Source organism: Xiphophorus couchianus, chromosome 15, assembly GCF_001444195.1.
Source record: "Xiphophorus couchianus chromosome 15, X_couchianus-1.0, whole genome shotgun sequence".
NCBI classification, from domain to species: Eukaryota; Metazoa; Chordata; class Actinopteri; order Cyprinodontiformes; family Poeciliidae; genus Xiphophorus; species Xiphophorus couchianus.
In genome coordinates, this window is record NC_040242.1 from 3,268,296 (window position 1) to 3,293,309 (window position 25,014).

At 37.7% G+C, this 25,014-nt stretch overlaps 5 protein-coding genes across 7 annotated transcripts; 2 read left to right on the plus strand and 3 right to left on the minus strand.

Moving 5' to 3' along the window:
• Positions 1-357: 357 nt before the first annotated feature.
• On the minus strand, positions 358-2,623 carry LOC114158672 (uncharacterized). 2 transcript variants are annotated; one of them, XM_028040401.1, is made up of 8 exons: positions 2,472-2,623; positions 1,992-2,324; positions 1,625-1,900; positions 1,468-1,515; positions 1,209-1,298; positions 1,065-1,132; positions 766-825; positions 358-647 (listed from the first exon to the last, which is right to left on the minus strand). In XM_028040401.1, the coding sequence occupies exons 1-8, from the start codon at positions 2,530-2,532 to the stop codon at positions 558-560; spliced, it is 1,026 nt and encodes a 341-aa protein (XP_027896202.1). In that variant the 5' UTR covers positions 2,533-2,623; the 3' UTR covers positions 358-557. The 2 variants fall into 2 exon arrangements, with proteins under 2 accessions (XP_027896202.1, XP_027896203.1); XM_028040402.1 differs by lacking the exon at positions 1,209-1,298.
• Positions 2,624-3,492: 869 nt separating this feature from the next.
• Positions 3,493-6,792, minus strand: LOC114158671 (uncharacterized). Its single transcript, XM_028040400.1, has 7 exons — positions 6,511-6,792; positions 6,031-6,363; positions 5,664-5,939; positions 5,507-5,554; positions 5,256-5,342; positions 5,145-5,173; positions 3,493-4,549 (listed from the first exon to the last, which is right to left on the minus strand). Exons 1-7 carry the CDS (start codon positions 6,569-6,571, stop codon positions 4,298-4,300), a joined length of 1,086 nt encoding a protein of 361 aa, XP_027896201.1. The 5' UTR covers positions 6,572-6,792; the 3' UTR covers positions 3,493-4,297.
• Positions 6,793-7,847: 1,055 nt separating this feature from the next.
• Positions 7,848-11,390, minus strand: LOC114158255 (uncharacterized). 2 transcript variants are annotated; one of them, XM_028039598.1, is made up of 9 exons: positions 11,276-11,390; positions 10,882-11,193; positions 10,535-10,801; positions 10,368-10,454; positions 10,151-10,237; positions 10,033-10,061; positions 9,883-9,939; positions 8,631-8,699; positions 7,849-8,320 (listed from the first exon to the last, which is right to left on the minus strand). In XM_028039598.1, the coding sequence occupies exons 1-9, from the start codon at positions 11,370-11,372 to the stop codon at positions 8,210-8,212; spliced, it is 1,116 nt and encodes a 371-aa protein (XP_027895399.1). In that variant the 5' UTR covers positions 11,373-11,390; the 3' UTR covers positions 7,849-8,209. The 2 variants fall into 2 exon arrangements, with proteins under 2 accessions (XP_027895400.1, XP_027895399.1); XM_028039599.1 differs by lacking the exon at positions 10,368-10,454 and having other exon boundaries at positions 7,848-8,320.
• Positions 11,391-12,427: 1,037 nt separating this feature from the next.
• LOC114158227 (cytochrome P450 2K1-like) lies at positions 12,428-17,528 on the plus strand. The gene is made up of 9 exons (XM_028039563.1): positions 12,428-12,724; positions 13,404-13,566; positions 13,641-13,790; positions 14,532-14,692; positions 14,769-14,948; positions 15,476-15,617; positions 15,736-15,920; positions 16,895-17,036; positions 17,112-17,528. Exons 1-9 carry the CDS (start codon positions 12,506-12,508, stop codon positions 17,297-17,299), a joined length of 1,530 nt encoding a protein of 509 aa, XP_027895364.1. The 5' UTR covers positions 12,428-12,505; the 3' UTR covers positions 17,300-17,528.
• Positions 17,529-19,540: 2,012 nt separating this feature from the next.
• Positions 19,541-23,111, plus strand: LOC114158723 (cytochrome P450 2K1-like). The gene is made up of 9 exons (XM_028040503.1): positions 19,541-19,855; positions 19,928-20,090; positions 20,168-20,317; positions 20,394-20,554; positions 20,643-20,822; positions 21,174-21,315; positions 21,430-21,632; positions 22,538-22,679; positions 22,759-23,111. Exons 1-9 carry the CDS (start codon positions 19,649-19,651, stop codon positions 22,944-22,946), a joined length of 1,536 nt encoding a protein of 511 aa, XP_027896304.1. The 5' UTR covers positions 19,541-19,648; the 3' UTR covers positions 22,947-23,111.
• Positions 23,112-25,014: the final 1,903 nt, after the last annotated feature.

The window sequence follows — 25,014 nt, forward strand, 5'->3', positions numbered from 1 at the left end:
GATTATTATGAAAATAAAAAAAAAAAACACTGCAACGTCCACACACGCACCCCCCCCCCACACACACACACAGAGAGAGAGAGAGAGAGAGAGAGAGAGATACATATTTGAAGGCTGGGTCAAGACAAAAGGAAAAAGATATGCACATACAAAATCTTACAGAGTCCTTATTCTTTTTTTCTATTTTCAAGTATTTCATGACAAAAACATGCAGGTTTGATTTATCATTTTATATTGATTACTTTAGCAATAACTGCAAATAGTGGGGAACTATTTTGACAGTCATAACCTGACCCGCATCTCCCCTGGTGGACAAAAAAGTCCTGTGCAGTCACACAAGACGAGATGGATTGTTAATTTGTTTGATAAGCATTTTTTATTGTGTGTTTTAAGACAACATTTTTAATATAATTTTACATTTTAAATTGAAATAGTTCATGTATGAAACTGTCTTCAAAGTCTATACCCTAAAAATAAAGTTAATGTATTGTGTTTAAGTTGCTTTAAAATTCTTATTCCACTTTTTTCCTATTAAACTAACCAAAATACCAGTTTGGTTATTTAACAGAAGCATAGAGGTGGCTTGGATCAGGTGATTCTCCTATTCTAACGGCGCTGTAAGTCACTGCTGCATCACTTCCCCAAACCTGTGATGAACACAGTGCAGCAAATAAATGATGGCATATGAACACAATTCCCCACAAATGAGAGATTTATATGAATATTCTGTGCAGCATCTTAAAATATAATATTATAGTCAGATACCTGATTGTTGTTCTTTGGGAGGTTAATTGAAGCATAAGAGATGGTTGCATCAGGTTCATCCTACACAAAGACAAGAACCTTAAATATCTGCTCGGTATTATAGTCATATATTAGGTGATTTCCAACATTTAGACATTTTCATTTCCATTTATTTAGACCAGTTCTTTTAAAAGTCTCTTCATGGGTGTTTTTGAACATGTAATTTATTCCTAAAAGCTTGATAAAATTGAGAGACATTGTCCTCATGAAGCTGACATTTTGGGTAGTTAATGGAGGATAGTTCTGCTGTGGAAACTTACTGGATCCTGGTTCACTTCTGTAGCAGACTGAGGGGCTGCAGGGGGTGAGTTCACTCGTGTTTTATTTCCTTCAAAGAACAAATGCAAAGACATATTTTAGTATTTATAGTAAACCTATTAATATTTTCAGTCGGATCTCCCCACCTTTATTTTTCTTCCTTTTCGTGAAAAACCCGACAGCTAACAGCAAAGCTGCCAAAACGACAACTATGACGATGTACAACCACCACATACCTAAAAATAGGAATAAACATTTTAACTTCATGCACTTTTATAAATATGTGGTAAAAAAAATACATGTATTATTCATGCATTTATCATATAATCTTTAAAGACAAAATGCTTAATTCAAAAGTCAAGACAAAGAGAAAATGATGTGAAGAAAAATAGATTCCTGACTCACCAGATGGTGGTTCTGCCTCATTCTCTTCAGATCTTTTATTTTTCTTCTCTATTTTCAGGAATTTCATGACATTAAAACATGAAGGCCAAATTTATCAGCTCAACTGATCAAACTAAATTGACAAATTGAGATTTTCATATTACATTAGTTTTCTCACCTGGAGTTTCAGCTCTGAAGGGAAACCGCTGCTGCTTTCTTCCTCCAGACTCTTCTACGTCACATTGCAGTGAATTATAACGGCCCGGCTCATAAACATAATGTGAACTCTTAAAGGTGACTTCAGCAGCACAAACAGAGTATTTTGTCCCTAGATATGTATTATGTTTATCAATACTTTGACCTTGATAAAGCCACTTCACATTGTGTTTGCATGGATCATTTGGTATAACAGAACAATTTAGCGTCACCTCTTCATCATCTTTCTGTTCAGTAACTGTTGGAGGAAAACAAAGACCTGAGGTTAGCTGGTGACTGTGCTGAATACTTGGTTAGTATTTGGTAAAAGGCTGAGAATATGTACTCACTGTTAACCAGAGACAAAGCGACGGTGTGTATGATCTCGTTCTGGTCTGTGGTTTGAACTTGTTGGCAGTAATATGTCCCAACGTCAGCAGCGCTGACCTTCTGAATTATCAGAGAGCAGTTTGATGAAACTCTCAGCCTGTCTGCTTTTTCTCTGGCAGCCTGAGTTTTATTAGGGTGACCAAACTTAACCAGAGCTAGTGCTGTTCCTTGAGATAATTTACTGAAGAGCCAGTGGATCCGTAAGCACTTAATCGGACCCATCATGTTTTCACAGGCCAACAGAACTTCATCCCCTCCTCTCACAATGACAGAAGAAGAACTTTGCTTTGTTACTGCAGAGAAAAGCAACAGAAGAAAAACAGCTAAAGTAGAAAACATGTCGACACAATAGGAAATGTAACAAGCTCACAGATATAACAAGAAAACTCACTTCATTTAGATAAAATACAAAAATATAAAGCAGTAACAATAATCCTCACCTGTAAACTTTAGTGCCAGAATCAGACATAAAGACAGTTGAACTGATCTGAATTCAGTCATTCTGTTTCTCGAACGGTTTGTCTTCTCTCTGCCTGAAGTGTCAGCAGATATTTTGACAACTGCAGGCCAGTCGGCACTTCCTGAATTTAACGTTGTTCCTCCTTCGTACACTTATCTCTTCTTAAAATGGTTTTGTTTTTTCTCACCCTGTTATAAATTTAACTCTGATCTGAGGGGAGGTGACAAACATCTGAACAACACAAATTTAGATTTGTGTAAAGAGGGGAATGTCTGTCTTTTGCAACCTGTCTCTCTTCTTATGTTCTTTATAGATTTAGTTGTTTTTTTTTTACAAATTCACAACTAGCACAGTTATATCACTCGGTCGATTAATATCAGTCCAGAATGCAGCAGATTGTCTTTTAAAAGGAAAAAAAAAGTCAACGTCTGATGAACTCTGACGTTATTATAGCTGTTTACAATGGTTCAGAGGCGTCGACCTTCAACACACCAGCAGGGGGCGAACTTTGAGACGTCCAGGGATCAAAATTAAAATAATAAAAAAACTTCTTAGAGTAACTTACTACCCAAAAATTATAAACTGTTTTACCTCTTATGTGCAATAAAAGCTCTAAAACATTTAAACATCTGGTGAATGCTCAACTGTTTTAGTTTGGATTTAAATGCAGTATTAGATTTTAGTAGAATGTTTGAAAGTTTCTGTCTATTAAATTATGCTTTTGTTCTTATTTATTGTTATTTCTGTTTGATTTGGTTACTTTAGTTTGTATTGTTGTTCACAAGACTTTCAATCTCTTTGGGTAATCTTAGAAAATATGAAAATAGATGCATGTATGGTTGTGACATTAAAAACAACTTCAGCAGAATTAAACAACAAACATGAACAACCAGGTAATTAAACTAATAATATACATTTTTTATACAGAAAGCGGTTTGATAAAATGTTTAAACTATGCAGGAAAAAAACACAATAGCAAAAAAAAGTCAAAACAACAAATATTTGTGGTTAAATAATAACTTTATTGCTTGAATCCAAACACAGTTAGAGTACTTTATAGGACAGCAAAATTCAACAGCAAAATCTGATTATATTTTTGCAGGTATTAGCACATGAAATATGGATGCTACTTTAAGATGACAACTCCTCATTCTGGACAAAAACAAACAAACTTCAGATTGATTAATTGTTTATTGATTCATTAAAAAATCTATTTTTTCAGTGAATTTCAATATCTGGCTGGTGTTCACTTTGAGAACGTCAGGATCTCGTTTTTTGGTTCTGTTGGGTTCTTCAGGTTATGACCTCTACAGTCACATAGACGAGCTTCCATCAGAGTCCGGCTAGATTCAGCCTTAAAGGGGATGTAGTTTACAAAATTCACATCCTGCACATTTTTATACTTCCATTTGGGTTTCTACTGCTTCTAAAAACAACACAAGTGGTTTAAAAAACACCCAGTTAGTTTTTGGCAATAGATTTATGTTTTTTGGTGTCTGGAAATGATCCATTTCAAAAACCTCTGGAATGTAACTTCACAAATCAGCAAGCACTGCTCGCTACCTAGCAACCCCAGTGAAGCCTGTCACCTAGCAACCCAATATAAGTTCCAGCATGTTTGGTCAGCTGATTTTACCGCTGTATCTGCTGGAAAAGACACCTCACCATCCAGAAACCACCTTGTTGGTTGTTAGTTGTGCAGGAGGCTCCACTTCTGCTTTTCAAAGGCTTACTGTTGTATAATTGCGCATTTGTTTGCAGCCATTTTCACGTTGAGTGTGAACATTGAGCTACTAGGTGTGGGCATTATAAATCCTGGGAGCTCATTGGGATGCCCCTGAAAACGACGGTGGATGTCTCTGGTGAGAGAGCGATCTGGGGTTCCTCACTGGTCCTGTTGCCACTGCGGCCCGATCTCAGATTACCAGTAGACATTGGCTGGATGGATGGGCTGTTGGTTTTGGCAAAGAAAACCAACAACCCAGTGCCGCATCCACTGGGGGGATGCTCATGCCGCCCCCCAGTGGAGAAGATTACAACACTGACCTCAGGATCATCCTAAAAAAAGAGAGAAAAACTTCAGGACTTTCTATTTCCTTTTATATTCTTTTCAAAATTTGATTTCACTACATCAACTCTCCATGTCTGTGAGTCCATTGAGTTTTCATTTTGTAGGTTTGTAGACATCAACCAATTAGCTCCAAGCTTTGGTTCAACACCTGTGTCCAAAATCTTGGATATACAAGTTGCATTTTGAGAAATTTGCTTTAATCCAACGATAATTAATAAATAAAAGATGTTGCTGCGGGGGATGAAGTGGGAAGGGGATGCTCATGCCGCCCCCCACAAGATGCCGCCCATATCAGAAACCGCCACTGAGAGGTTTTTCTTCTTAAACACTCTTTTCTGCTGTTTTATTTTACTATTTTGCAAGATATCAGCCAATCCTGCCCCCTTGTGGAGAGTCAAGAGCATAAATCAGGAAGTTAAGCACAAGACATGCAGGTTATTTTGTGTTTATTCTTAGTTATATATAGCCATATAGCTATATATTTATATATAGCTAAAATCCACAAACAGGTAAACTTGTGAATACTAGAATGCAAATATGCAGGGCTCTACTGTACATTGCACTATAAACAGTTACACTCACCAGGTTTTCATCCACTGGTGTATTATTTCCTTCAAAGAGAAAAGGGAAAGCAGTACTTTAGTGTTCACAGTAAAAATACAAATGAATCTGGTTTCAGATGAATCTTCATACTTTTGTTTTTCTTTGTCTTTATGGGAAGACTGAGAGACAACAGGAAAGCTGCTAAAGCAGCTTCAATGACGTACAACCACCACATACCTAAAAATAGGAATAAACATTAGCTTTATGTTTACTATCTGGTGACTAAAAATAAGGCACATGTAACAATCTAATATCCAGTGATACAAATAACACATTTAGTATTCATGTATCCATCATAAAAGATTTGAAGCCAAAATTCTGAAAAGTATTTCCTGACTCACCAGATGGTGGTTCTGCCTCATTCTCTTCAGATCTTTTATTTTTCTTCTCTATTTTCAGGAATTTCATGACATTAAAACATGAAGGCCAAATTTATCAGCTCAACTGATCAAACTAAATTGACAAATTGAGATTTTCATATTACATTAGTTTTCTCACCTGGAGTTTCAGCTCTGAAGGGAAACCGCTGCTGCTTTCTTCCTCCAGACTCTTCTACGTCACATTGCAGTGAATTATAACGGCCCGGCTCATAAACATAATGTGAACTCTTAAAGGTGACTTCAGCAGCACAAACAGAGTATTTTGTCCCTAGATATGTATTATGTTTATCAATACTTTGACCTTGATAAAGCCACTTCACATTGTGTTTGCATGGATCATTTGGTATAACAGAACAATTTAGCGTCACCTCTTCATCATCTTTCTGTTCAGTAACTGTTGGAGGAAAACAAAGACCTGAGGTTAGCTGGTGACTGTGCTGAATACTTGGTTAGTATTTGGTAAAAGGCTGAGAATATGTACTCACTGTTAACCAGAGACAAAGCGACGGTGTGTATGATCTCGTTCTGGTCTGTGGTTTGAACTTGTTGGCAGTAATATGTCCCAACGTCAGCAGCGCTGACCTTCTGAATTATCAGAGAGCAGTTTGATGAAACTCTCAGCCTGTCTGCTTTTTCTCTGGCAGCCTGAGTTTTATTAGGGTGACCAAACTTAACCAGAGCTAGTGCTGTTCCTTGAGATAATTTACTGAAGAGCCAGTGGATCCGTAAGCACTTAATCGGACCCATCATGTTTTCACAGGCCAACAGAACTTCATCCCCTCCTCTCACAATGACAGAAGAAGAACTTTGCTTTGTTACTGCAGAGAAAAGCAACAGAAGAAAAACAGCTAAAGTAGAAAACATGTCGACACAATAGGAAATGTAACAAGCTCACAGATATAACAAGAAAACTCACTTCATTTAGATAAAATACAAAAATATAAAGCAGTAACAATAATCCTCACCTGTAAACTTTAGTGCCAGAATCAGACATATAGACAGCTGAACTGATCTGAATTCAGTCATTCTGTTTCTTGGACAGTTTGTCTTCTCTCTGCCTGACGTGTCAGTTCATTTCCGCTGAACTGCAGCCCTCTTATCATTTCCTGAGTCTATAGATAATTTCCTTTTCAGTAAAGTTGTTCGTCTCCAGTAATTCACACATCACAATCATCTGTGTGTCATTTCTTTCTCACCCTGGTGTAAATTTAACTCTGACCACAGACAGTTTGACTTGTTGCAGAAAATCCAGCCTCACATCCTTCATCTCCCCCTCATCCCTAACTGGGGTTCAGAGTTTATAGACAGTTTTAAATTAAAACCTGTTATTCAATTACTCTTTTTTTTACATTTTACCAGATGCCAACCTATATCGCCCCCTTGTGGACAGAGAAAATTTTAACAGCTTCCCAAGTCTCGTGTTTGATAAATTATATTAAAGTTATGAAAGCTAAACACAAACTTCACCAAACCAGTTTAATTTGTGTTCATGCTAAAGTTAGAAAACTGTCTGCCACATTAAAAGCTGATGTGGGCATGGTACTGGTTTACATTCTGTCTGCTTTTTGTCAATATTTTGTAGAAATCATAAGATATTACATCTTGACCAGATCTACAGCAAACTCACATGTATGAAAGGAAAACATGTTAAATTTACAAGGAGATTTTATCAGATTAAAAGGCTGCTTTTGAAAATGTTGCAGCTCCCCTCCACCTTAAAGAACAGAACCAAAAGTATGTATTAAAACGTCATCAGGCTGATATAGATTTTAAAAATAAAAAGACAATTTTATCACTTTTAAAAAAGGAGTGATTTAATTAAATAATAATAAAAAAATAAATAAAAATACAAGGTCATGCTGACTCTCGATCATGGAAGGAATAATAAGAAGGGAATTCATTTGTTTTTATGCAGCACTGTGGATCAGAAGCCGTACGCAGAGTAAAGAGGTTTGTTTGTGTTTTTTCTGTTTTTGTGTTTAAATATCAGTCTTAAAAAAAATTTTATTGTCAAGAATGCAACACAAAAATTTCTGTGTAAACTTTTTAAATTCAACAATCAAATGTAACAAACATCAGCGACGAAACAAACATAGTATTTTCAAATTTAGTGATAAATAAAAGAAATACAAGATTTTATTCATGAAAGTCTGCATGCTAAATTCTAAACAAAAAGTTGCTGCATTTACAGAGCGTACATGAACTTTTAAAAAACGTTTTGATTAATTTATTCAGCAGGAAAAAAAAAATATATATTTTAGTTTTCACTGTTGGTTAAGGATAAATTGATTGTTTTCTAGTTGATTAACTGATGCATCCATAGTTTTATTCAATTTATATAACTTCTATGAACAGCACAATGTTCCTACTTGTATAATTTGTATTACTTTATATACTTAATAAGTTAATAAATAAACCGTCAGACTTAAGCACTAAATCAGATCAATACAGAAAACACATCATGTTGCTGAATTATTTGTTTTTCTGAATTAATAACCTGGACATCATAATCAAGATACATGTGATTATGATCTGAAACCTGACTTTCACACCAACTACTCAACTGAAATAAATCACACCAGCATCCAGTTAATATCTTAATAACAGTTTAAGTTCATGATAAATAAGGTTTTGTTTTCAGAAGCAAAATATTTCATTTCTTGTTCATGTGATTTGCTGATGGTTTGCGTTGAGGCTGTCAGGATCACAGGAACCTGCAGGAGAATCGACCTTCACACAGCTGTAGGTCACAGAGTCGCCTGGCTTCTCATCATCCTTAACGAGAGCACAGAGCAGAAATTAAATCTGATTTTATCAATGTGTCAATGTGAGCCTAAAAATAAAGACAAGGAAAAAAGAAAAGGACAAAAATAACTCATCCCTGAAGAATTACTTTATTGTGGGTTTTTGTGAAAAAACCCAGAAATTTCAAAATGTTCTAACATCACGCAGGAAAGTGAGTAACAGCCTTCTTCATATTTACTGAACATGAAGCAAGACATCAAATTCACAAAAGTTCAGGCCAGCAGCAGTTCTGCTTTTCAGCTCCTGATTTCATCATAAAGCTCAACAGAAGGAAACTTACCCAAGTTTTACTTTTTGCCTTTTCTGTGTGGCAAATGGTGGCGTAGAGAACTTCATCTTCAGGGTCAGCCTACACAAAAAGAAAAACCTTTACTAACTGACACAAAGATTCACAAGACAACAAAAACGACCCGGAGATTTCCTTTTAGTTGACTAAAGTGTTTAGTTTCTGCAGGTCACAGAGTGCAGGATATATCCATATTCTAACAGATCCAGAAAAAAAATTACGAACAACTTACAGATATTATCCTCCTGCAGAGGTCACTAATCTTGTGTAAATAAAATTCCTGCAAAACCAAAAATCCATCAGTCTAAATAAAACAGAAACAACTCCGATGGATTTGAAACTGTGACACTTTCTTCACTTCTGTTCATTCTCCTTTCTTCCTTGGGTCACAAAGAAAGTCTTAAAATGTGTTTAATTGATTAAGAAAATGAATAAAGTACATTATATTGTAAAATGCAATGCCAACATTTTTCTGAAACAAACTCTCACAGTTTGGTGAAAACACAAAGCTCAATTTGTGGTTTCAAAACTCTCAAAATCTTCCGTTATACATTTGTGAAGTTCTTTTAAAGAGATGCTACAGAAACTTTCAGAGTGACCTCAGTGCCCTGAAGTTAGTTCCTCCTCCCCCACCTGTTGCTACATTCTGCTGGTGTGTCACCTTTTCCTTTATTACAGAAACAGAAATATTTCTGTTTGGAAACTATTCTAGCTGTGAAAAACAAAAAACAAAGCGAGTTCTGGTGTGGAAAGCAGAGGAACATCATCTTTCAGCCTTAATAAAGTAACAATGTTTTCAAAATGTAACTGGGAAGCTGCAAGCAGCATGTCTGCTAATATGATTCCCTTCCATTTTCAATGTGAATTTTCCACATATTTCCAGTTTCAAACTTTAGATTTTTCCTCAAATCATGTAAAACGTATGACAGAAAAGTTAGATGAAGTTATTATGTAATCCTCAATATGCCATATAATATTCAGCATAATTCCTAAAGCAACACTTTAGTTTGAAAACATACAGGATTGAACCATTTCAGTCCTGCTGATGTTGAATGTGTTTGCAGGTTTGGTTGTGCACAGCAATGCTGAGGTGAACAGAAGAGACACTACGGTGGCCAAATATGGCCAAAAACCTTTAGATCACTGCTGTAATAAGCAGTTTGTGTAAGAATGACGGATTTACTGCTGTGAAATTCCCACCAGTGGGCTGAGAATGGGAGGCTGGAGCTCAGGGAAACATGCTCACCATGTTTGGACCGTTTCCAGGACTAGACAGAACCACAGCAGAGTTCAGGCTTTGCTCCTGTCAAAGTGCAAAGACAAGGCAGCTTAAATCTCCACACAATGAACAATGTGAACTGGGCAGCAAAATTCAAAATGAAATGAATAAACTCACCACATCCTGAAGAATTATCAATCTTTCCTCTAAAAATGCATAAAGGTTTTCATTTTAGCTCCAACAAACAACTTTCTGAGAACAATTCAGTTCATTTAAAGCCAAAGTTTTCTCTCACCTTCCCTTCGTTTCCACAGAGTGATCATTAGAACAGTTACTATCAATGCTACTGAACCAAGAGACACGACAACGTATAACCACAAATCTGCAAACAAAAGAAAACAATAATCTTAAAAGCACAACTTAAACATGCAATCATGTTTTTTACTCATGCATTTGATCAGGAACAGAAAAGCATTTGCAGCATAAAGTGTAACATAACAGAGATGCGTTACTTAATGGGGTTGTTGAAGCGTTTTTCAATGCAGGCTGTGTTTCATTAGCTTTTCTTCCTTCTGCACTTGTCATGCTTACATCATTTCCTGTTAAATTTAAACGTGTTATTATTGTTTGCTATATTTATGTGCATTTTCTCATCTCCTCACAGCTCCCTGTAACTCACCGGCTGTCTGAGGGCTGAGGGGAAACAGCTGGTCTCTTTCTGTGGAATCAGCCTTCACTTTGCAGGAAATCATCTCTCGATATTTTGGTTTGTTCTTGAGGAAACTTTCAGGAATAACCGCAGTAACTGAACATCCGGATGTCTTCATGATCATGGTATCGTTCACAGCTTTCCTCTCATACATCCACTCCACCGTGTGTTTGCACGTTTCCTTTGCTGCGACGAAGCAGGAAAACTTCACCTGGTCGCCCTCTTTCTTCTCCGTCACTGGTGAATATAACGAATGATTTTTACATTAATTCCTGAGGTTTAAATGTTAAAATGATAAAATAGTTTTAAAAACTTACTTGTTAAGAGAAACAGATGAGCATGAGCATCTTGATTATGATTGATATGTGAAGTTCTGCAGGTGTAGAAACCAACATCCTCATGTGAGACATTCTTTATGACCAGAGAGCAATCAGCCGCCACCTCCAATCTTTCCGTTTTTCCAGACACTTGTCTGTCAGTAGAGACAGTAACTGATGCATCTGGTGAATTACTGAACAGCCAGTTAGTTTTTTCACATGTATCCTGTTCATCTCTCATGTTTTCACAAGGCAGAGTGACATCATCTCCATCTCGGACAACAAATCTGGGTGAAAACGTTCCTCTGATTTCTGTTGAAAAGAAAAAAATTATAAATTCTAATTAGAATTAACAAGAATTTTGTGAATTCTGGATAATTTCTTGTTTTCTTACCTGTAAGCTGCAGAACCAGAACCAGAACCAGAATTACAAACATTTTAATCCACTCAGGTTCACGCTGTCTGAGACCAGTAGTTACTTCTTCTATCATCTACGTCTTTGTACTTGGAGATCCTGACCTCACTTCCTGTGACTTGCAACACGTAGTTTCCTCAAACCAACTTAGTTTTGTACATTGCCAAACTTATGTAGGTGGAGCTCATCATTTTTTCAGGTTAAAATCTTAAAAGATTAAAAATAATAAGTTATGCTAACAGTGAATCTGAAAAGTTCACATTAGTCCAGTTAAGACGTATAACAGCAGGTTTTAGAGCAACATATTGCTCAGATGTTGGACAAAGATGAGAAATAAGGCGTGACACAGAAAACTGTGAGGAAGAACAACATGACCCTCTGATGAATCTTTACCTGAGATGGAGAAACTATTTACAGAACCAACACTTCCAGTCATACAACTCATTCTGTTCACAGCATAAAGTTTATTAAAACAGGAATGTCTAAATTAGTTGAAATGGATGTAATGATTCATGTAAGTCTTGTTTATTTAAAACATGTCTGGATCAGTGAATATCTAACTTGCTTATCTTCAGGTCACAGATTGAGTCTCTTTGTTAAAATTAACTGTAAAACTGGTGAGCAACTCCTGCAGCAGGATGTTGCCTGTCGGATATTCAGGCTTCCAGACCCTTTCAGTTTGAAAAAAAGAAGATTTTTTTTTTTTTAACCCCTCCAGGGCGTCTTTTGTGGGCTCTAGTGTCCCTTAAATGACAATGGGCTGACAGGAAACGGGGAAGGAGAGGGGGGAAGACATGCGGCAAATATCGTCGGGTCCGGGAGTCGAACCTGCGACGGCTGCGTCGAGGACTCAAGGCCTCCAAATATGGATCACGCTAACTGCTATGCCACCACGGCACGCCCAAAATAAAAAAGAAGATTTTCAAGTAAAGTTAGTAGCATGATTTGTTTTAACTATAATTCTGCATTGAAAATGCAAAATTACCATTCTAATGAACTGTTTAGCAGTGCAGCAGGTCTGCTGCTGGTTCATGCAGGCTGTAAAATCAGGACTCAACTTTGACATAGATCAAAGTGCTGTTAAAGAATCATTAACTATCTGCATTGTGTGAACTTCCCCTCCTTCTGTCCAGCCAAACTAATCCCATTCTCTGTTAGCTGCTTTCCTTTCCAGCGCTCACTCTGACTGCCAGAACCTGATCTGGAGCGATGGACGTTTTCAGAGTCATGGGGGTTTTAGATGTTTTCCTCCGGTCCTCCTTGACCTCATGGTTGGTAGCTCTGGCTGTCCTGCTGCTGGTCTATTTCATCGCCTCCAGCTTTAGTTCTGGAAAACATGGGAAGGAGCCGCCGGGCCCGAGACCACTTCCTCTGATTGGAAACCTTCTGCAGATTGACCTGAGCAGACCGTACCACACATTCCAGGAGGTAAACAGGTCAATAACTTCATGCAAATTCAATTAATCCTGCTTATGTAATGAACTGAAGCTTGATGAAGTCATGAGAAGCTGCAAAATCCTAAACATTTACAGCTAAAACAAGTGGAAGTTTTATTGTTGTTGGAACATAAAGTCTGTGCAGACACACTAAAGCATTACTCGGTATGTTTAGGTTTGTTAGTGACATCTAGCACTGATTTAATGCTTTTGCTGATTATTTACTGGGAAAAACTTTGTGCTCAATACATATTTTCCTTACCATCTTCTGATCAAAGTCCAGGTGGCACTTATTGGTTTTGGTTATTATTATTTTTAGCTTAGTTATCTAAAATAAACTTTTATGAATAAACTTGATTCAAAGTTTTGTGTCTTAAAAAATGACATGAAAAATAACAATTAAGAACAAAACAAACAACTCAGTTTGGAGAAAAAAGCGATTATTCCTGGATGCAGGAGTTTGGAGTTTAATTCCCAACATCTTTGCTTCATGTCTTCTGCTCTTCTTTTTCTGCAAATTTCCTTTGCAATTAGGATCAAAAAGTCTTGGTGAGAACAACAATATGGCCAGTCCAGATGACTTCCTGTGTCACTGACAAGGAGATCTTCTTAAAGATGAACTGAACTTCCCATTTGTCACAGAAACTTGATCAGTTTCTTTCTGTTTTCAGTTTTCTAAGAAGTATGGATCAGTCTTCACTGTGTATCTTGGGCCCCAAAAAGTGGTGGTTCTGACCGGATACCAGACGGTGAGGGAGGCTCTGGTTCAGCACGACGAGGAGTTTGGAGACCGGGACTCATTTCAGATTTTACGTGACTTCAACAAAGGGCATGGTGAGGAGAGAAAGCCTTTAGTGATACGTACTTACATCTGTGTAAATCAAAATCTACAACTGAATTTATTTTAGGGGTTTTGTGGTCGAACGGTGACTCTTGGAGAGAAATGCGACGCTTTGCTTTGACAAACCTCAGGGACTTTGGGATGGGCAAGAAGGCGTGTGAAGACAAAATCATCGAGGAGTGTCAGCATCTCATTGAGGTTTTTAAGAATTTCAAAGGTAAAATTAATCATTTTTACAAGACAATTCAGTCCAGTCTCATGAAAAACATTAGAAATAGTTCCTTTCAGATTAATATTGTCATAAAGTTGCAAAGACAAACCCATCTCTGCGTGTCTAGTGATTGCTCAATCATCTCTGCCATGTCCTGCATATGTGAATTTTTTAAAAATTGTGACATCTGATCCGTATTTTTCTGTTTTCAAGTTTCACCTATGATGAAAAAACTACTGTTGGCTGAAAGTCCAGTGATCTATTCTGTCTCATCACAACTTCAGCACAACCTGTGCAATATTAAAATACTTTAGTCTCCTTGGAGGCTCAACAAACCGCCTTTAACTGTACCATCAAGCCCCAGAGCAGTGGAGTAATTAACTATTGATGCTGCATATGGACCAAATCCTTGTTTCTTACAAAACTTTTCAGGAAAATAAAGAAAAGTCTTTGTTTAAAATGTGAAGTCAGGCTGTCTGGTTGAAGTCAGTAAATCTTTTTGGTTCTTTTTACTAGATATTTAATGGAACCACAGAGAGATGTAGGATGTAGAGATGTAAAAACCAGCTTATTGTTCTGTGCTTGGCTTCGTACTGAGGGTCTGGGCCCTTGACTATTGAGAAATGATTCCTTTCTGACAAAATGTTTTTGATGTTCTGAAATATTTAAGTGTAACAAAACAGCAAAAACAGAATAAACCTGTTTTTTACGCGGCTGTAAGCTTCAATTATTTCCACTTCCTCACAGGAAAACCTTTTGACACAATGCAGCCGACTAACTACGCCGTCTCCAACATCATCTGCTCCATGGTGTACGGCAGCAGATTTGAATACAGTGACCCAGAGTTCACATCAATGGTGGATCGAACCAACAGGAACGTTCTGCTCAGCGGTTCTCTTTCCCTTCAGGTATTTAATGCAAAGACAGCAACATGCTGTAGGGTGGAGAAATCATTAACTTATATGAGAACTTCTTCTTTGAAAGCTTTACAACATGTTTCCACGCATCTTTAAATGGGTCGCAAGGAGGAAGGAGTTCGTAGAAATGGCTGTAGCCAATCAGAAGCAGAACTTCGCCCTCTTCAGGCGGTTAAAGGAGACGCTGAACCCGGAGATGTGCAGAGGCTTTGTGGACGCCTTTCTGGTTCGCAAGCAGAACCTGGAGGTTTGCTCTTTCAGCTGAAATTATTTCAGAGTTCATCAGTTGAATCTGCTCACTCTGCCCTCACATGACAGTTTATTGTGACTGTTATTGATATTCCTGTATTTCAGTGTTAAGACATGAATATGTTGCTATATAACGTTCTAATACAACACAAACCATGCATAAAGGAGTTCTATAGTTCAGCAGTGACCCAATATGATTTCATTTATAAGGAAACCTTATAAATAGGAACATTTGGTGATGTAATACACAAAGAAACTAAATCTACAGCTGTTTAATTTCCCTGTTGTGGAAATATTTTTCACTTTCAGCACAGAACATGAGAGACACATTTCTTTTTCCAACATTCAAAATGCAAAAAAGCTAAATTCCAGTGGGAACTCCAAACAAAATACATGTATGCTGTTTTATATTCTATCTTCTATGCCTGGTTTTATTGTAAAGCTATTTTTATTATTATTTTCGCCTGTGGCTGTTAAAGCTGATGACAGGAATGTGCAGAATCATAATTATTTGTTCATCTGCAGGCATCTGGTAATAAAAACAGCCACTTCCATAATGAGAACCTGCTAATGACGGTCACAAACTTATTCAGCGCCGGGACTGAAACAACATCCACCACTCTGAGATGGGGGCTTCTCCTCATGGCCAAATATCCAAAGATACAAGGTAAAAACTTTACCACCATCACAAGAACAAGAAGAAAATGTTTTAACAAAAGTTTATACTGAAATAGCGATGCTGCTGTAAAGAAGTGGTCATTATCTGGATGTTTTCCGTCTACCAGACCGGGTCCAGGAGGAGCTGAGGAGGGTGATAGGAGATCGGCAGGTTCAGGTTTCAGACAGGAAGAGTCTGCAGTTCACTGATGCCGTGATCCACGAGACACAAAGACTGGCCAGCATCGTTCCCACCGCGCTGCCTCACAGAACCAGCAGAGACATCACCTTCCAGGGTTCCTTTATCAAGAAGGTCTGGCTGGAAAAAATTATCTGAATTTATATCAAACCAGGAAAAGCAAGTATACTAACATAATGTCACATTATACAGTAATTCTGCAGTCAAATTACAGTACAGACCAAAGGTTTGGACACACCTTTTCATTCAATGAGTTTCCTTTATTTTCATGACTATTGACATTGTAGATTCACACTGAAGGCATCAAAACTATGAATAACACATGTGGAAATATGCACTAAACAAAAAAGTGTAAAACAACTGAAAATACCCCTTATATTCTAGTTTCTTCAAAGTAGCAACCTTTTGCTGTGATTACTGCTTTGCACACACTCTGCATTTTCTCGATGAGCTTCAAGAGGTCGTCACCTGAAATGGTTTTCACTTCATAGGTGTGCTCTGTCAGGTTAATAAGTGGGATTTCTTGCCTTATAAATAGTCATGAAAATAAAGAAAACCCATTGAATTAGAAGGTGTGTCCAAACTTTTGGTCTATACTGTATATGGTTTTACAGACGTTTTTACAGCTCAAAGAAAAGAAGACATTTTTGGTGTGTTGGAGAAGTGATTGATCTAAAATGTTCAGGATTGTAACTCCAGAGGACCAGACAGGATGTTGCTGTGTGAAAACCTGCAGAGTGCAGTTTGAGTGCTGGTCTATTTCAGGGAAGATGATTTGGAAACGGAGTTGGTGCTACTGGTGGGACTGAGGACCTCTGGTGGATAAAAAGAGGAATGCACAGAAATCAGCGTCTGAACATTTTGGGAGTGATTATGTCTGTTTTCTCTGTACATGCCTGGATAATTTTGATTAAATATTTTGTCTCAACCTTCAGCAACATTTCCTCTGTCAGTTATGGATTCAAGAGCCTGGAATTAGCTTGAACTATTTTCAAAAGACTGGATTATTTGACTGAGATGCATTAATGCAGTTTGTTACTCTTAACAGATAAAATATCTGCTCTGTTTCCATATTTCGTCTGCTGCAGGGAACCACAGTCTATCCCCTCCTGACTTCCGTCCTGCATGACCCCAGTGAGTGGGAGAAACCCCACAGCTTTCATCCTGCTCACTTTCTGGACAAAGATGGCAAATTTGTAAAGCGTGACGCCTTCCTGCCGTTTTCTGCCGGTGTGTGTTGGTTCAGGAATCTGTCTGCTTTTAGACAGGAAGCCTCTTACGTTTTCGTCTTCAACTCTCCTTCAGGTCGCAGGATCTGCCTTGGAGAGAGTTTAGCCAGGATGGAGCTGTTCATCTTCTTCACCACCCTGCTGCAGCACTTCCGCTTCACTCCAGCACCAGGAGTTAGAGAAGACGACCTGGACCTGACGCCACGCGGAGGCATCACTCTCAGCCCGATGCCTCATCTACTGTGTGCTGTTCCTCAGATGTGAAGAAGAATCAACAGTTCATGCAAAGCTTTATTTTATGAATCTCTATGTCAGAGTGTGACAGAGAACAATCTCCCAAAACTATATTTGTAAAACAGACACTGTTCGTGCTTATTAAGTAATGAATAAAAATCATGCAATAAGTCTAAATAAATCATAAAAAAGAATTTTAGTTAAATGTTTCGTGACGTGTGGCTAAGCTAAGCTTATCCCAGAATAAGATTAAAATTACTACGACAGACTGGCGACCTGTCCAGGGTGTACCCCGCCTCTCGCCCGGAACGTAGCTGGAGATGGGCACCAGCAACCCTCCCGACCCCATTAGGGACAAGGGTGAACGGAAAATGGATGGATGGATGGAAGATTAAAATTACAAAAAAGAATCAAAATGATGGCTGGGTTTTTATTTTTTATTTTAACAAATAAAAATTTGTTTTTATTAGTGTGGCAGGCATTTATGTTCTGAGTTAATATGTTGCAGAAGCAACTTTAGCTGCAACTGGAGCTGCAAGTCTTACATGGAAAGTTTTGATTTGGATATTTGGGAGGAAACATCAGAAGGCTTCATGTTCTGGTATAAAACCTAAATCAACTGTAATCACTGACTAAATGACCTCTGAAGGGAATTTCAATAAAGAGTATCTGACGAAAAGAAGCTGAATACAAATGTACGTCATGTTATGTATTTCTTTATTTTAATTTTTCCCTTCATAATTGTGCTCAACCTTATGTTTGCCAATCACATAAAATCCCAATAACATACAATATTCTTACATATTACTTTATTACGTCTTAAATGGTGCTATCTAGATAAAGTTTGACTTACATATTTGCAGAGAGTAATTAAGTTAAACCTGTTGAGGAAAACAAATTACAAGAGAATACATTTATTCCTGACCATAAAGTAATTATGTTGTCTACCAGAAGCAATAAAATGATGATTAAGTCAACTGATCAACTCTCTCCTTACCTTTCTCCTAAATACCTTTGTCCCACTGCTGATTATCTCAAAGCATGTATAATAATCTACAGGCACACACTCTTTTTTATTTCTTGGAAAGCTGACTGGCAACAACAATGATTTTCACAATTTGAACTGTCTGATCCCTTGATGCATGCAATCAACCCAGAAATGAAGGGAATATTTAAAGTTCATCTTTGTCATGTTTGGGTCGATCTGGACCAATTAGACCCATTTACTTAGGAAGACCCTTTACCAAACTCAAACAGAAAATATGACAAAACATATGCTTTTAGGAGTAAATGTCTTCAAACCCAGGAAGTGTCAGAGAAGGAGGAAGCATAATGCTCTTGTCTCTGTCATTGACGGTTTTACTGGTGTTTTGCACAAACTGGAATATTAATGATGAAATATCCAACTTCCAAGAATAAATCAGGAAGATGAACCGACGGGTGAGGCGCTCAGTGAATGTCTCAGGTAGTAACAACGTTGCACATTTTGAAGTATCACAATAGAAAAGATTGATGGTATTGGCAAAATATAAAATAACGTTTTAAGCTTCACAAAAAAATGTTTTCATGCTCGTTTGAGGCTTTTGGTTTTTCCTTAAGAGTTAAAGCACTTAAGGGGAAATGGACACACAGTTATCAAAAAAGTTCAGATGTCTAGAATGATCCCATCCTCTGGGGGTCTGTGCCATGCCAGAGGCACGAAATTCAAAAAATGTCAAGGATTAACTCCATTTTTCTAAGATCTCCTTCTAGTTTGCAGCCTCTACTTCCTGTTTATCACAGTCCTGCGTAACATCAACATCTGACGAAATTACGCTTTGTGTAGCCTGGCTAATGAAGGATCTTTAACATTATTAATGATCCTGCAAAATTCAGATGAGCTGATGATTAACTCCTATCAGTAGCAAGAAAGGGCCAAACTAAAGGAAGGCACCAAAGCCATGATCATGGAGGAAGCCTGGAGAAACCCAGATCTACCAGAGATCTCAGGTTCAGACAGCACAAAGACGCTGCAGGTACAAACCAGCACAATCTCACAATACTAGGAGGAAAGGAATACATGAAACGCAATAACCAATTGGCTGTGGGACTTCCTGTTGCAAACAAACAAAATGCACAACCAACCATACATTGTGATCACTGATAAGCAGCAGAAGACAGTGATTGTGACTGAGGAGCTATGGAAGACAATAGAAACATTAGAAAGAGAGAGACTTTATCATGCGTGTAGGTGGTGTCACAGACTAAAGTCCTGATTGTTTATGAGTGTTACGTAAGACTTGTGTCGTTATAAAACTGCTCTCTGACTCATTTCAACACAACAGCGTTGCTCTCTTTAGTGAAAGCAGTTTGATCCTGTGTACGGTTTGCTTTAGTATCATGGGAATGTTGGATATTTTGCTCCAGGACTCCACTTCTTTCTCTCTGTTTGTGGGTCTTGTAGTTCTTCTTCTGATTTATTTCACTGCCTCATCAATATTCAGATCCCAATGGCAGAAAAACGAGCCACCAGGACCCACACCGCTTCCCTTCCTTGGGAATATGCTGCAGATTGACTTGAAGAAACCCTACAAAACATTAATGGAGGTGAGACTATGAACAGATACTTTTGTCCACTAAATTATTTTTCCTTAAACCAATTTTATTTTCTTCTACTAGTTCTACAGGAAATATGGGCCAGTTTTCACTATTTATCTGGGTCCTAAAAAAGTGGTGGTCCTGGCAGGATACAAGACAGTGAAGGAGGCGCTGGTCACCCACGACGATGTGTTTGGGGACAGAGATCCAATGCTGATTTTTCAGGAACTCAGTAAAGGACACGGTAATGACAGAAATGAGTAGGTTTTTAATCCTCCGCACCTTTTTTCAGTCCATTAATAATCTTGTTCTTTGCATAAGGCGTGATCTGGAACAATGGAGATGCTTGGAAAGAAATGCGCCGCTTCTCTTTGACCAACCTACGAGACTTTGGGATGGGGAAGAAGGTCTGTGAGGATAAAATCATTGAAGAATCTCAACACCTCATTGAAGTGTTTAAAAAACATAAAGGTAAAAAGAAATCTCACTAATGATATCTAGAGATGATGCAGCAAAATATATTCTGATTTCTTCCCCTGGACTCCAGGAAAGGCTTTTGATACATCCCAGTCCTTAGGCTACGCTGTCTCTAACATCATCTGCTCCATGGTTTATGGCAGCAGATTTGAATATGATGATCCAGAGTTTACATCTATGGTAAACAGAATAACTAAAGCTGCAATCATGTTTGGCTCTCCCTCAATACAAGTAAGTTTGCACTTTTATATTTTAAACCAGTTTAATTCTGCAGAATATTTATGTATTAATTAGAAAAACATTCTTCTCTATATCACAGGCCTACAATACCTTCCCCACACTTTTCAAAAGGACTGCCAACAGAAGGATCCTTCTGGAGATGAATGCTGCCAGTCAAAAACAAAACCTTGCCCTCTTCAGTAATTTGAAAGAAACCCTCAACCCACAGATGTGCAGAGGATTAGTGGACGCCTTTCTGGTTCAGAAGCAGAAACTGGAGGTTAGGAGATGGAGAAACTTAGGAAATTGTTTAAAGTGTATGAAAAATATACCAACATTAACTTTGGTTCATCATTTCTAGTCATGTAATATTTGTTATGCATGTGACAGTGAGGCAGTAATAGACTGTCAGGTTTAACTGAAGCAGATAATCAATGTCAGCAGGCTGGTTGTTTTTCTACAGTGTTGAAAGGGTAAGGAAAAAATATATAATAGATCGATCATATTGGTAAACGGGTTATGAAGAAACAAATCCAGCTAAAGTTATTTTCTAAGTATTAGTTTAAGATATATTTGTTTAGAGTGCATGAAGCTGCATCACATCCAGCTGCTGTTCTGTGTTTGTGTGCAGGAAGCTGGAGTTGCCAACAGTCAGTTCCATGATGACAACCTTTACACAACCGTCTTCAACCTGTTTGCTGCTGGTACTGAGACCACCTCCACTACGCTCAGGTGGTGTCTCCTGTTCATGGCCAAGTTCCCACAGATACAGGGTAAAGATCTCTGCTCTCCACACAAACAAGCTGCTTCAACAGCAAATTACCACTAGAACCAAACTGGGATTTCCTGAGAATGTAATCAGTTGATCTGTTTTCTTTCTCAACAAGACAAAGTTCAGGAAGAGCTGAGGCAAGTCATAGGAGACCGTCAGGTTCAGGTGGCAGACAGGAAAAACCTTCCTTACACTGACGCCGTTCTCCACGAAACCGTTCTCCACGAAACCCAGAGGATGGGTTTCGACATCATTCCAATGTCACTTCCACACAAAACCACTCGGGACATCACATTCCAGGGTCATTTCATCAAGAAGGTAGGACTGGGTGAAATATGTTTTATAAAACAGCAAAGATCTCCTGTCTGAGTCCTTTCAGTTGGTCAGTTACTGCTTTCTGCTTTCAAACTCAACCCAAACCAGCTTTTAAGCAACATAATTTATTTTGTGGAGCCATTTCACTGCTGTTGGTTGTGTATGTAATAATGACAGAGGAAGACTCCCTCATTAGTTTAATCTTCACATCAAATTAAAGATGAAGATGGAGAGAAACTCTTTACCGTCAGAAATAACGAGGCTTTCAGCTTTGAAAGCTGCTGAGCTGGTAGCTGCTAGTAGCAGCTTTTGTTGCCGGCTTTCTTTACTAGCAGTAAAAGTGCAATGTGCAATGCACAAGATGGATGTTGGGTTGAAAGGTGACTGCAAATTGTTCAACTTCAATTCAAATTATTTGGGAGAGAGTTGAAACTCAGGAGTGTTGCTGAACATGAATCCACAGACAGACAGAAAAGGTCAAACATTAGGAATGACGTCCCAAGGCCCCGACCTCAATATTTGTGGATCATGTTCAAAAACTAGATCTGGGTCAATAAACCAATCAGTTTATTAGAAATCATGCAATTCTCCTAAGGTTTGTCTAACATCCCCTCAGTACTATGTATGGTTACATAGTTTTACAAAATATTGGGAAGATGATATTATTCGTAAATGTTACAATGATGACATCAGGTGTGACATATCTCCTATCTCCCTGTCATGTGTGTTTAGTGTGAGCATTAACTGCTCTAAAAATGGCTAAAGATTACATTAGCATAATAAGTACATGTTAATACCACTTTGAAAATGTTAGCCAGCAAGATTTACACTCTAAACAGTCCTTCACAGTAAATACAGTCCTAGCAGCAGCGTTTGTTTCAGCCGGTAATCTGGTGTGATTTCTGCAGGGAACTACAATTTATCCTCTACTGATATCTGTCCTCTGTGATGAGACTGAGTGGGAAAAACCTCACACCTTTTACCCTCCACACTTTCTGGACAAGGATGGAAAGTTCAGGAAGCGAGATGCCTTCATCCCATTTTCTGCAGGTTTGTAGGTTGATTAAAGCCTGTTCAGATTAAATATGTTGATAAAATAACATACCAATATTATATTTGTCCCTCTCAGGTCGCAGGATTTGTCTTGGAGAGAGTCTGGCCAGGATGGAGCTCTTCATTTTTTTCTCCACCCTCCTGCAGCACTTCCATTTCTCTCCTCCACCTGGAGTTTCAGAGGATGAACTAGAGCTGACGCCGCACACGGGCCTCACGCTCACACCGTTACCTCATGAGCTCTGTGCTGCTTCCCGCATGTGACAAAAATAAACATGTTTCTATGTGTGGAGGCTGTGAGGCAAAGATTATCAACAAACTACATGAAATAAACATTTTATTTCTATGTGTAATCATCAGACTGTGATAAAAGTGTATTAAACACCAACATCCAAAAATCATATTTTTGGTGATAAATATGAATTCAAACAAATGTTTTTGGAATTGCTTCCTTTTTTTTTTTTGCTAAATGACTTTATATGTCACAGCAGACAAATGGTTCAACAGACACACTCACTGATTTATTATGGACAGTTTATCTAGAGATTTGAACAAAGAGAAAATATGTTACTTGTTTAAAAAGAGCATCAGAATGTGGAAGATAAATTATTAATATGATTTTTAATGTCTCATTATTGCTGGTGCTGGTCTTGGTATTTTCAGAACTGCCAATGGGAATTTTCAACACAACAAACCCTCTGATTCACAGAGAAAAGGAGAAAACTTCCACTTCCAGCAGAGTAGAGGACAATCCCTTGTTGACGTCAGATAGAAAGAAAATAGTAACACTTGATAAAACTAAATATGCAGAATACTACGTCTATGCACCATGAAACTGAAGCCACAATTCACACAAACATTGCCTGGTTTGGTGAGTTTTGATATTCAGATGGCTGAGTCAGAGTGGATTCACACTGGGAGTACTGGATTCACACTGGGAGTACTTGTGAATGTGATTGTGTTAGAACTCAGTGTGTAACTGTAGGGTCAGTGCTGGAACCGGGACAGACACACTAACACAGAAACACACACACACACCAAAACACATGACTGGTCATGTCATCATATGAACAAACCAATCATTGTGATTTTGTTGACATGTCATTGTTTCAGACAGAATATGATCTCACTGTGAAATAATAATGATTTCCCTGCTGAACTGTACCAGACCTCAGAGCCTGAATAAAACTGGCAACAGAGTGTTAGCATCCAGCATCAGGAGCTAAAGTTAGCTCTATTTATCTTTTATGGACTGAAATAATCCATCTTTATACATGAAAATAAAAAAAGAAACTAAAAGATTACAAACTTAAAGATAAGTATCTGAACTAAATCTATTTGCAAAGCCTCACTTTTTTCTAAGTGTTTCAACTACATACTGTTAACAACAATATGAGGAAATGCTGCACCTGTCCACTAGGTGGCAGCTGAGCAAAATAAAAACACCTCAGATTATAAATGGTCTAAGAAAATACAAATAAATGTTTGTAAAATATGACAATAACAAAACATGTCCTTCTATCTCTCTAAGTATTTACATGCTACAGTCTACACCAGGAAATGAGCAAAAAACAAAGGAAAGAATGACCTGAGCATCAAAAACTAACATAAAGTTTCCTCTGATTTTCTACCTGAACTGTATTGATTTTTCATCACTAAAGTTCCTCTGGTTTAAAGGCTTGTACCCTATCGGTATCCCTGTGATATTTTACAAATCAACTAATTCTGTCTCAAGTTAAAAAGTATCAAGTGTAAAATGTAACATTTTAGCTCTGATGTGACCTAAAAGATCAGGATTCAGCTTCCAAGGGATGGAAAAACAGTCTGCGCTAAATAAACATTCATGTTGTGCAACAAGAATATCAAAGTTTACTGTGAATCTTTTACCTTGGTGATCTATTATACTTTGAACTAAATAAATGATTGTCAGACAGTTCAGAACAGCTTAAACATGTTTGCATATTATGCAGCACAACATCCTCAGCCTGGATAGTTTCTTCCATTTTTTATTTTATTTTTATTTTTTGCAATAAAGTGCAAGTTTTAATATCTGTCGCCTTAAGATTATTTAATCTTAAAGTGACAGAATAAAACAATATTAAAACTTGAACTTTAGGGCCAAATACTGGAGATATATGATTATGCAGTTTAGAAGAAGTGCAAAATAAGATTAAACTTCTCACTTTGAAGTCAAAAACTGTAAAATGTTGCAACTTCAGGGATCATAAAATGTCTTAGGAAACAGACTAATTTTAAAAAATGTTTTTGTTAGTTTGAGTATGACTCCGTAGAAATGAGTGTTTTTCTTATGAAGGTGTAGAAACCTGATGCC

Bases quoted from the DNA above. Each gene is read 5' to 3' on its own strand.
- LOC114158671 (XM_028040400.1), bottom strand. From the start codon at position 6,571: ATGACTGAATTCAGATCAGTTCAGCTGTCTATATGTCTGATTCTGGCA. The intron at 5,940-6,030 runs GTGAGTACATAT...TTCCTCCAACAG, and splicing joins CGCTTTGTCTCTGGTTAACA to TTACTGAACAGAAAGATGAT. The intron at 5,343-5,506 runs GTGAGTCAGGAA...TCCTATTTTTAG, and splicing joins TGAGGCAGAACCACCATCTG to GTATGTGGTGGTTGTACGTC.
- LOC114158672 (XM_028040401.1), bottom strand. From the start codon at position 2,532: ATGACTGAATTCAGATCAGTTCAACTGTCTTTATGTCTGATTCTGGCA. The intron at 826-1,064 runs GTAAGTTTCCAC...GTCTTTGTGTAG, and splicing joins CAGAAGTGAACCAGGATCCA to GATGAACCTGATGCAACCAT. The intron at 648-765 runs GTATCTGACTAT...TGTTCATCACAG, and splicing joins TCCCAAAGAACAACAATCAG to GTTTGGGGAAGTGATGCAGC.
- LOC114158723 (XM_028040503.1), top strand. From the start codon at position 19,649: ATGGGAATGTTGGATATTTTGCTCCAGGACTCCACTTCTTTCTCTCTG. The intron at 19,856-19,927 runs GTGAGACTATGA...TTCTTCTACTAG, and splicing joins CCTACAAAACATTAATGGAG to TTCTACAGGAAATATGGGCC. The intron at 20,091-20,167 runs GTAATGACAGAA...TCTTTGCATAAG, and splicing joins GGAACTCAGTAAAGGACACG to GCGTGATCTGGAACAATGGA.
- LOC114158227 (XM_028039563.1), top strand. From the start codon at position 12,506: ATGGACGTTTTCAGAGTCATGGGGGTTTTAGATGTTTTCCTCCGGTCC. The intron at 13,791-14,531 runs GTAAAATTAATC...ACTTCCTCACAG, and splicing joins GGTTTTTAAGAATTTCAAAG to GAAAACCTTTTGACACAATG. The intron at 15,921-16,894 runs GTCTGGCTGGAA...CGTCTGCTGCAG, and splicing joins AGGGTTCCTTTATCAAGAAG to GGAACCACAGTCTATCCCCT.
- LOC114158255 (XM_028039598.1), bottom strand. From the start codon at position 11,372: ATGATAGAAGAAGTAACTACTGGTCTCAGACAGCGTGAACCTGAGTGG. The intron at 11,194-11,275 runs GTAAGAAAACAA...TCTTTTCAACAG, and splicing joins TCTGGTTCTGCAGCTTACAG to AAATCAGAGGAACGTTTTCA. The intron at 10,062-10,150 runs GTGAGAGAAAAC...ATGCATTTTTAG, and splicing joins TCTGTGGAAACGAAGGGAAG to AGGAAAGATTGATAATTCTT.